The sequence below is a fragment of the Sinocyclocheilus grahami genome, unplaced genomic scaffold (genome assembly GCF_001515645.1).
Source record: "Sinocyclocheilus grahami isolate Dianchi unplaced genomic scaffold, SAMN03320097.WGS_v1.1 scaffold2267.1, whole genome shotgun sequence".
Lineage (NCBI taxonomy): Eukaryota > Metazoa > Chordata > Actinopteri > Cypriniformes > Cyprinidae > Sinocyclocheilus > Sinocyclocheilus grahami.
In genome coordinates, this window is record NW_015507446.1 from 34,729 (window position 1) to 46,171 (window position 11,443).

Below are 11,443 nucleotides of genomic sequence, written 5' to 3' on the forward strand. Positions count from 1 at the left end.
GAAGAAACAAAGTCACTTACATCTCGGATGACCTGGGGGTAAGCAGATAAACATCACATTTTCATTTTTGGGTGAACTATCCCTTTAATTGTTGATTTGTTTTTATATGTATTTATATTTATTTGTTGTATTTTGTTTTTTCTAACATTTAATTTTAGTTCATTCCAAATTATTTATTTTTAAATTGTTTCGGTTATTATTAATTTACATCTGTCTGGTATTAGTGACGCGGTTAACTAATGGACTGACCATGATGATCGGGAGTTTGTGTCCTCACAGATTTCAGCTGGTGTTAGGATAGGCTGAGATATGGGCTGAGATGTGAGCTGACAGGAGGTGTGGTTTTGAGAATGAGGAGATAGAGCTGCATGTATTACGTCTCACAGTGAGGTGGTGTAAATCCAGAAGAGAAGAGGGCTGCGCACCGAACCCTGAGGCACACCACTGGTAAGAAGTCATTATTTAAACTTCCAGAAGAGTTTTTGACTTTCTAATGCCTAAAGTGAAGCAGTCTTTGATAAGTAATGTGTATTGACCTTTAATCAATCTAATGTAACTAGACTTAGAAGGATTGAGTTGGCAGTAATCTCAGAGATTGATCTCCATTCATCCACTCATTACTTTGAGTAAGTTTTTTTTTAAATCAACTACTCATTTATTGGTAAAGGAAGCATTTTGATAAAGTGTTGATGTTTTAGTACCTTGGTTAGTTTGTAGGTTAAACCAGATAATTTTTTTAATAGCAGTTTAGTTTGTTTTCTTATAGGTGATTCATGATGAAGAGGGTTTTGCTCTTGGTTCTTCTGGCAGGTTAGTTCATTTTTCATTATTTATTAATGTTTAAACAAGGATAATGTCATAGAGGCACCTATCAAACATTGAATTTAAAGTTTTAGTTCATTTAATCCCAGTTCAAAATGTCAACAACATATAGCTGTAGTTCATACACACTATGACACATTTAACTAATTAAATTTATTGTATCTTCAGCTCTGACGCATGTGGCATTCTCACAGACTCGTATGTTTTACTTTGTGCCGAAGTCGATGAGCTGGTCAGACGCGCAGATGCATTGCCGACGGAATTACATTGATCTGGCCACCATCGACGAGCAGACAGATTTGGATGAGATGATGAGAGTCATACGGCAGTTTCATAATGGAGACGTGTGGACCGGACTCAGTCGGACAGACAGCAACGCTCCCTGGGTCTGGTCCGATCAGAGCTCATCCACGTTCATGCCGTGGGCTCCCAATCAACCGAACAACTGGGAAAGCAGTCAGTACTGCGTGGTAGTGACTCAGGAGGTGAAGCTTAATGATCTGGACTGTAAAGGAACACGTCCTTCTGTTTGCTATACTGGTGAGTATTTGCACACATTTCACGACTTTGATTTAAAAGTGCAAAACTTTGATTAAACCGCTGTCTTGTTGATATAGAGAAGGATCACTGACACAACATAACAATCAGTCCTAACAACAGACTGAGATTTAGAGTCTTAGCATGTATATCACCACAGACTGAATTTGATTTAGTATAAAATACAGTTAAATACTGTCCAGGGCTGTGTTTCTTAAAAGCATCGTTAGCCTAAGTTGATCGAAGCTCCATTGGTGGCAGTGGGACTACGACGTACTTAGGCTTACAATGCTTTTGGGAAACGCAGCCCAGATGTGTTTTTGTTTAGGATGATTTCTGTTGTTCTGATCATTTTGTTTAGTTTGTCTGGAAAATCAAGCTTGTGCCTTGTTTTCCTCTCTCAAAAATGAATATTAAAAATTTTTGTTCTTGATTTTTCTCCTAACTTTTCAGGGGATATGTGCTTTTTTTTGTAATTTAGGCAAGATGTGTAATTGCAGAAAAATATAAAGGAACGGGTTAGTTTATGTGTGTGTATGTATATATGTATATATTTATTTTTGTTATTTTAATTTGTTTTTATGGACTGGCTGAGATTTTCAGAAGTTTCTGTCTTTTATATTTAATTGTTGAATTGTTTTTGTATATATTCATGTTGATTTGTTGTTTCGTTCTTTATATATTTTATATATTTTTTTATTTAAAATTGTATTGTTTTTATTTATTCCATTGCTTTATTTATTTTACATATGTTATTTCAGTGTCCTGAATTTGTAGAAATAAATGGGATAATAGCACAATAGCAGTTACTTTTCTAAAATGCTATGATAAAAAAAAAAAATACACCTGCAAAATATTATATTATTCCATCATACTTTGATCGCTGTGTGTATTTTCGTGTTGCACAGAGAGACGCAAACAGACGGTGAGACTGGAAGTCAACTCAAGTCAAAATGTGAATGATCCTGCAGTGAAGACAGAGATTCTGCTGCAGGTGAGTTTATATAAGAGCATGTACAGTATACGGAAAGCACAGTGATAATGGAGAAACTTACCAAGAGTATTAAGTAGTATAAGTCTGTTTGTGTTCTTCAGATGGGGAAGAGACTTGAGGAGAATGGACTAACAAATGCAAAACTCTCATGGAAGATTCAGCCAGATGGAAATGTCTTCCAGAAGAGGGATGCCACTCAACAGACTGGGCCTTGAAAAACGGACAAAAGAAAGTTGTTTTATTGATCCGCTATTAAATAATAGTATAGTAAGAACTGCAATCTTTGATTTGACACGTGTAAGGGAAACAGGTCAATTTAGCTCAAAGGGAATCATTTAAGATTTTAAAGGGAACTCCACCATTAATATGTAAGGGAATTAGGACAGAATCACTGTTTTACGGCTGATCACTGAGACGGCCAGCGATTCAGTGAACGAGCCGTGTGACATCAATTCTGCAATGGATATTTATATCCAAAATATAGTGAAAACACTAGCTCGGGGTGTTGTATATTTCTCCTCCCCATTCAATAAATCAAATGTTATCTCATCATTCACATGGTCCGCGTTTTTCTCGCTCTGGCAGAGTATACATTTGGACATGATTTCTATAACAAGAATATGATACATTTGACAACGAAGTGATTAGAATAAACGTTTCAAGCATGAATTCTCAAACTCACACATACCAAACCTGAATATGAACCATTAAGCGATTCAATAGTTATTAAAAATTCATTCACAATAAATGATTAAGACCAGATAAGTCACATGTGGGTTACATACATAATATGGAGTTATTGCATAGCAATGATTAGTTGCTCACAACAAGTCCTTTTAGTGTCATTTAGATGCATATTTACATGGAAATGCAGTTTCTTTGGCATTCTGTGGACGTAAGGATGCGTTCTGTGAAGACCAGAGAGGTTAAAATGTCTGTAAGGAATCTCAGTCTGTTCTTTCTCTTAGGTGGGGGGAAAAGTCAATCCGAAGAGCTTGTGATCACTATCACATGCTTCCATGTGCTGGTCACGCTGTGCATCTCTTTTGACCATTATTCTTGATAACTTGCCCCAAAATTGACAATCTCCTTGGAATTGTCAATAAGTGTTCTTTTGTGTTAATGTTGAAAGCTGTTCTGTGAAAGAGTTGGTTAGGCTTGCTTCAGACTGGCTAGGGTCTGATTTATGAGCATCCTGTTGTCTTGGGCCTCTGTGGAATTTGGGCTCCTCAGGTTTCAACCATGTTTTGACCAAATATTAGATTGTCTGATATCCTACACACGTCATTACCTATTTTAGCTGATTACATGTTTAAAATGAGTATATTTACTTAATATCAGCGAGTCACTATAATGTAATCTTAGTCTTTTATTTTGATTTTTACACAGTTTATGCATCAAAGGTACTGTAATGAGAACAATGTGAGACCCTGCAGCACAAAAGCAGTCTTAAGTCGCTTGGGTATATTTGTAGCAATAGCCAACAATACATTGTATGGGTCAAAAATCATTAGGATATTAAGTAAAGATCATGTTCCATGAAGATATTTTGTACATCTCCTACCGTAAATATATAAAAACGTAATTTTTGATTAGTAATATGCATTGCTAAGAACTTCATTTGGACAACTTTAAAGATGATTTTCTCAATATTTAGATTTTTTTGCACCCTCAGATTCCAGATTTTCAAATAGTTGCATCTCGGCCAAATATTGTCCGATCCTAACAAACCATACAGCAATGGAAAGATTATTTATTCAACTTTCAGATGAAGTATAAATCTCAATTTGGAAAAATTTACCCTTATGACTGATTTTGTGCTCCAGGGTCACAAATGTATGCTGCGTATACAATACTTAATGTTTTTGGCTTTATGCGTTGTATATGTTCGACATGTTGTAGACTTGACCTTTGCTTGTTTGTGAGTTTATATAAATGCTTGTCATGCAAATCTCTGCAGTCACGGATTGAATTTCAGTAGCTTTGGTAAAGTATGTAAAATCAAAATACAGGGAAAGTTAATGTCATTCAGATACTCAAGAGAGGACAAGAAACTCATTACACAGACTGTTAGAGACGGAATAAGAAAGTTTTTTTTATTTTGCAGCAGATTGAAGATTAAGAGAAGTTGTTCATGATGAAGACTGCTTTGCTCTTGGTTCTTTTGGAAGGTTAGTTGTGTCTTTTTCTTCCTTTTTCATTCATTTTTATCATATTTTTACCCTATAAAGCTACTGTATCCACTGTATATTATTTCTAAGGCCTCTAAATGATCAAAACTGGGCTGTTAAACCTGTTTCACTCGATCTCCTCATGTCTTCTGTCGTCTGATTGAGTGTTTTAGCCAGTCAAAGCTCTTTCAGTGTAATTGTAACAACACTTCTCGTGTCAGATCTCGAGTAATTTTTATCAAGTAAAGGTCAGAATAACTGCAGTAATATCTCCAGATGAACACGTACTGCACTGAAGCAGCTCAGCTTTACTTGATTCTCCATCAATCATGTTTTAGAGTCTCAAATCTGATCCTCAGGATCTTTTGAGGAGCGTTTGTTTCCAGAAGCTTTACTTTCACTGTTCCTCAGCGGAGGAATGATCTTCACAAGCCTCCAGAACATCTCACATCTTCTGAGGAGCCTTTATTTCTTCAGCTCTCAATCGGCATTGTACTGCATTGCATTATATCTAGGGCTCGGTGATAAACCGATTTTATTTCGAGATTGCGATCAAATTTATGTCAAGAGCAAATATGGCTTGACCCCAAAGAAAATCTAACAAAAGGTTTCTCAGTGGTTTACAGTAGTATCAGATGTACTTAAAAACATACTAAAAGTTTACCAAAGTTTGACTCCAAGAAAGGCCCCATTTTCAAAATGGCGGCTGTCAGGTCCTTAAAATGACCATTACTCCTTTGTATTCCTCCAAGACCAGGAATACTGGTCCCTGATACATGTTTTGGCCATGTAATATTCTAATTAGCATATTTGCATGATAGATAAGTGATTACAAGTACAATTATATATTAAAGCAATTGGTTACAAGCATATTTATGCAAAAATAAGTACAATTTCTCTTAAGTAATTGCATATTTCTCCTTTCTCATATTGTTTTGCCTAGTGTTGGTGGTTTCTGTGGTTCATAACCATTCTTTTGATTCCAATAAAGAATAAATTCATTAGAACTGTGTGGTACTGTAAAATTAGTCAAAACAGGGCTGCCATGTGAAGGCTCAGTACCGCTAACCCCTTTTATTTTTTTTATATTTTTTTATATATGCATTAATGCGTTTAGTTTTTTTTTGCCTTTTGTTTTTTATATTTTTTTTAGGGATGCACCGATACCGAGTATCGGCCCGATACTGAGCTCCTGTACTCATACTTGTTAAAATGCCCCGATACCAAACGCTGATACCACACAGCATGTGATAAGCGCCATATTCAGACAATGAAACACAGACAGCAGAATGGAGTTATTAGAGATTAAGGATGTCTACGAAGTATATGTATGCAATGAATATAATGTTAAACATTCAGTATTAACGCCTGTATAGCTGATGTGAGCGAGCTGATGAACAAAGCACGCTGAGTGGATTGAGCGCGCGGCGGCGCAGATGCGCGAGCTTGTCGAGTGAATATCTCACAGACATCACTGGAAAGTATTTTTTTAATACTTTTCTTATTTATACATAACTTTTTCTATTTTCTTCAGTTGTTTTCTCTTATTCTGGTTTATTTTTTATACTTTTTTGCACTGTGACCTTTACTAGATTTACCATTAGTTGTCACACTCTTCCTCCTATAGAGGTTGATTATAGTGATTCTCACAATTCCCAACTTAACATGGTCCACAAGCAGGCATGCATGGCAGTCCATATACCCTGCAACTGCACCATTGTGTTCGGTAGGCAGTTGTGCAATTACAGTTGATTATCTGCAGGAGGCTTTCTGGGGCAGCAGACTTACTGGTCATAACTGGCAGGAACCGGTTGTCCACCAGTTTCCATCCCCAATCCACTGTGTTCATGTCACCTTCCTTTCCAATCCACACCATGTTCTGGAAGTAAACTCTTTGGCAGTGGTATTTGGTTGAGGACTCAGTTGGAGGCAGACGTTCTGGGGTAACAAATTATTTGGCGGTAACGATTTTCTTGCTGTAACCACTGGTCGTGTAGGTGAGGTCATTGAATTCCTGCATGGCGTTGTTGTATTCAGATGTGATGGGTGTAGACATGGTCCACAATGCTCGCATTTCTTCAGTCATTCCACTTCCATGGGTCGAGCCTCCACTGCTTTTCAAGGATCGCATCAATGTCTGCTCGATGACAAGGTCAGAGCTAAGGCCTGCGCAGTGCTGGTTGCTGCGGCGGATCACATGGAAACCCCTGGAAAACTTGTCATGTACATCAAGGTGCCTGGTCTTGAGTTGGCACATTTCTTGGAGGTAGAAATATGCCGATTTCAGGTAGTTGTAGTGCCCAGCGGCGGCAAATATTGGCAGACAGTCCAGCATTGCGCACAAGTGCATCTTCCAAGATCCTGTACGATCTGCTTTGATCAGAGCTCGGGCTGTCTGCAGCATCTTCTGATAGTTTACCCACAGCCGGCTGGTTTTTGACCTTGTGCTAAGGTCTGCCCTCTTCGTGTCCACCTTTTCCTTGATTTGGTTTAGCATATCTGGTGCTGCAGCACTCTTCAAAGTTGTTTCTTTCATTACCATGGATGAGTACATCTCTCCAGCTTGGTTCAACAATAACTCAAACTGTGAGTCATCCTCCTGCAGCTCTGACACAACCAGGTGATTGAGACATCTGTCCACCAGCAAATGTCCACGAAAAGCTCTTTGCACTGACTTTCCAGTCATCATGTGCTGGACGGCATTTGATCCATAGACAACTTCCATAATGTTCCTGAGTCCTGTGCCTTCCATCAGTGTGCATATTGCACCAAGTAGGTTCATAAAAGTATGAAAACCTCCAAGCATTAAGAAAGACTATGCTTTTCAGGGGACTACTCTGTGGTGCATCCATGATCATCTCTGCTGCTTTCCAGTACAGTGGCTGATCAAACGCAATAATGGGTGGAGCATTGTGTTTGATAGCCAGGTCACAAACAAAATCCAAGGTGGACAAAATATACGTTTTGTCTCCAGAGTACAGGTCAATCATTGGCAGAAACACAACTGATGATTGGCCTGGATGTTCTAGTCCTTGATGAATGATATGCATCATTCCCTGCCACCCTGGGGTTTGTTGTTTGAAGTTCAGTGAGAGCTCCCACAGGACATCAACTGTTCTGTCACAGCTGATCAGTGCTGGGAGGTCATTGAACATGATGGTTTGGCGCACATGTTTCGCAAAGCGATATTTGATGACTGGGATTTTACTTTGCACTGCAAAATCTAGGTTGGTAATGTGTCTCCTTGGAATGATACGGTTCTTTTTTCGCCCTGGAGTGATTGCTGCTATGATTCCCATTCCGTGGAAGGTCCCCTTACCATCAATAGTAAGGATGTTGTGGTCAACATTGTCCCCAGCAAAAAGAAGTGCCATGTCCAGCACATCTATGTCATCCGCAAACATATCTGGGGCAACTGAATCGGCTGCATTCTTTTCAAAACTCAAAACTTCCTTGTATGATGAAGCAAATCCCATTCCATGAAGGGTATCCACCAGGAATTATGACTGATACATATGATGTGCTTGCACTGCAAGGCCAAGTTGTAATGGAGCTACTACAGCACGTGGTCGTGCTGCCTGGACAATTGCCTGTCCAATTCCTGCAACCTTTCGGCTTGTCTCCTTACCCACAAAAAGACTATTCAAACGTGTACGGAGAGTCTCAGAAACAAACGAAAGGGCAGAGTCAAGCTCAAGTGACTCTGTGCTCGGATACTGATCCGTAACATATCACTTTTGATCAATCGCGCAGCTGTTTGAATGATCGCTTGTTTCTGGGATTCCTCATCCTTTTCTTGTTCGCTGAAATAAGATTGTAGTATTTGTGATGTCTTCTCTCTCATTGTCACTATGTCATGGAGGCCTTCCCCTTCAGTGAAATGTACATTGTCCTGGTACTGTTCTCTCAATTTTCTCTTGAGGTATTGATTTCCATATGGTTCAGAATCTGGGTTTGTCAGAGATTCCTTCATTTTGTCTCGAAAATGTGTAATTGTCAACTGTTCCTCATCATTACTCTCGAGGTAAGAGCAAACTTTCATGGATGCCTGCTCCTGATCTTAATTTTTGGGCCGGCCAGACTTTCTGCGCTTTGCCTCTGGGTCTTTCTGGAACTGTATCGGTATGTTATATCCGTTAAGAAAACTACTACTGCATAAGTGGTGGTAAACACAGTCTGCAGCATGTAGATCATGGCCATAATACTCGATCCTGCCTTTTACAGTGAAAGCCCATTGATCTGCACGATTGTCACAACACTCAAGAATGGACTCTGCAAGAGTATCAGTCTTAACACTATTTGTGTCTTTACTTCCATTAGTTATCGTAGTCCCACAGAAAAGACAATCAGTTTGGCTGTTGAAAGGACCAGTTGCTAATCTGGCACTTCTTTTTGGTGGCTCAGCTTTATTCTCTTGTTGGATTTTAATGTCTTTTTTATTTATGTACTTCTGTAAACATTTTGAGTGTACTATTTCACCAGCGGAAATGTGTACGTCGTCGCCTCTTTGTACACTTGCATTGTTGATTCCATCATAACCTCAACCACATCAGAGCCATCTCTTGGTTTACAACAACATGACTCATGGTCAAAATTGCATTTGGGGTGTACTTTTTTTCTCAAGCTAATTCAACAATGTCATCCTCTCTTAACACACTCACATTGTTGGCCTTTTTCACGTGTTAGAAATCTGGGATGGGGGGGGTTTGAAGAAGTCAAGGATGAATTTTGTTTGAGCAAAATGGTATACACTGTGCTGCCAACAACATTTCAATGAAGCAAGCAATATCAAATGTCAGTATTCTCTTCCACCATCTTCTGAATTGCTGAGAATTGTGAATTTAGTTTTGTTGGGTTTAGTACAATGCCACCTTTATACTCAAAAACATCTATAGAAGATGCATTGCATATGTATTACCTTATTCAAATTGAAATGAGTGACGATTTTAGAGGGTTCACACACAGGCTTCTGTTCGGGCTAATTCAGAGTTGTTTATGATCAAAGTTATACAACTCCAATTTAAGTTACTTTTGGGTGCAATAACTTTTACATTGAATGTCAAGTCTGTGTTTTAGCAAATAAAGGGTATGTGTCCAAAAACACGTACTGAGTAGGAGTTACATGACATAGGCTAAATCGTTTACATCTTTGGTTCACCTCAAACAATGATAAAACCTTACAGTAATCTCACAAAATCATGTATTCCATAAGTATGTAATCATGTCAGTGCAATTTAGACAAGTCCAATGGATTCATAGACCCAGAAAACATGGGGTTAGACACCAAGATTACTTGGCTAGGTCAAATAATGAAGGAGTTAGGATATTTTAAGGGCTTCCTGCCCATCTTGGACACCATCTTGAAAATTACACCTTTCTAGTGGTCAAACTTTGGTAAACTTTTAGTATGTTATTAAGGACACCTAATACTACAAAAAACAGCTGAGAAACCTTTTGTTAGAATTTTTTTAGGGTTAGGTGTTTTTTTTCCCCATGCAGCCGCGTAATAAGCACTGTACATTTTTTACTTGATATGGATTAATCCAACAGTCTATCACACAGCAGAAATAAATGCAACAACAGCCAGTCAGTGAATGTCGCTAAAAGTCATGTTCTGTGTCTCTGTATGAAAGAATGGCACCGTTTTGTCTGATAAACAAACTGATGCTCGTGGTCATTTCAGCATTGTGTCCCAATATATGAGACATGAACACATGAACTTCATCTCCAGTGCTGCTCCGAGAGTCTAAAAAACTATAGTCAACTACACACTGAAACTGAAAGAACTTCAGGACATCCCATCAAAATAAAAGTCTGGTTTAACTTGAAGAAATTATGACCAAAATATATTACGATTGTATAGCCTACTAAAAAATACATCTAAAATTAATAATAATATTCTTATTCGGGAATATCATACAACCAAGGAATTTTTCATTCATTTGTACAGTTCTGTTGTGCAGCATGTTGCTTGACAATAAAAATTCTATGTTTTGTTGTAAGTTAATTTTATTTCGTAATATTTTAAAAGAATCATCAACTGTTGAAGTTTTATTAACATTTCATTAGACACCATTTTGTTTAAATTATGTGCAACAAACGTGTGGAAAGTATTAAAGTTACAGGTAGATGAATATCACAATAAATCGTCAATATATGGAAAAAAAATATTGTGATGTTATTTTTGGCCATATTGGCAAGCTCTTGTTTTGATCATCAAACTAAGCATTTAAATTTAATCTTACGAAGACATTTTATATTAGCGATACATATGACGACTGACATATCATTTTATGTAAGTATCTGCTATACTTTTATAAAGATCTCATTGATTTACATCACAAGCATCAGAATGTCACCATATTTATATCATCATATGCACCTAATTGCATATTTTTGCACAGTTTGAGATTCTGAATAAAATTGAACTGTTTATCCTCCATGTTCTCACTTGCAGCACAAAAGCAGTGTTAAGTCGCTGGGGGATATTTGTAGCAATAGCCAACAATACATTGTATGGGTCAAAATAATCCATTTTTATTTTATGCCAAAAATCATTAGGATATTAAGTAAAGATCATGTTCAAATTTCCTACCGTAAATATATCAAAACGTAATTTTTGATTAGTAATATGCATTGCTAAGAACTTCATTTGGACAACTTTAAAGATGATTTTCTCAATATTCAGATTTTTTTTGCACCCTCAGATTCCAGATTTTCAATAGTTGTATCTCAGCCAAATATTGTCCTATCCTAACAAACCATACATCAATGGAAAGTAAAATTTCATACAATTTAACCATATCAGACTGTATAAGCCATAAGCCTGACGGATCAAATATGATGTCTATCTAAACACATGCAATAAAATCTGTCGTAAACAGTTACTCGTGTCATAAACATGAGATTTTACTTTTAT

At 37.5% G+C, this 11,443-nt stretch overlaps 1 protein-coding gene across 1 annotated transcript; it reads left to right on the forward strand.

Annotated features, from left to right (window-relative positions):
- Window positions 1-374: 374 nt before the first annotated feature.
- LOC107574556 (C-type lectin BfL-2) lies at window positions 375-2,568 on the forward strand. The gene is made up of 5 exons (XM_016261009.1): window positions 375-447; window positions 767-810; window positions 991-1,362; window positions 2,268-2,353; window positions 2,455-2,568. The coding sequence occupies exons 2-5, from the start codon at window positions 774-776 to the stop codon at window positions 2,566-2,568; spliced, it is 609 nt and encodes a 202-aa protein (XP_016116495.1). The 5' UTR covers window positions 375-447; window positions 767-773.
- The last annotated feature ends 8,875 nt before the right edge of the window (window positions 2,569-11,443 follow it).

Bases quoted from the DNA above. Each gene is read 5' to 3' on its own strand.
- LOC107574556 (XM_016261009.1), top strand. From the start codon at position 774: ATGATGAAGAGGGTTTTGCTCTTGGTTCTTCTGGCAG. The intron at 1,363-2,267 runs GTGAGTATTTGC...CGTGTTGCACAG, and splicing joins TCCTTCTGTTTGCTATACTG to AGAGACGCAAACAGACGGTG. The intron at 2,354-2,454 runs GTGAGTTTATAT...TGTGTTCTTCAG, and splicing joins AGACAGAGATTCTGCTGCAG to ATGGGGAAGAGACTTGAGGA.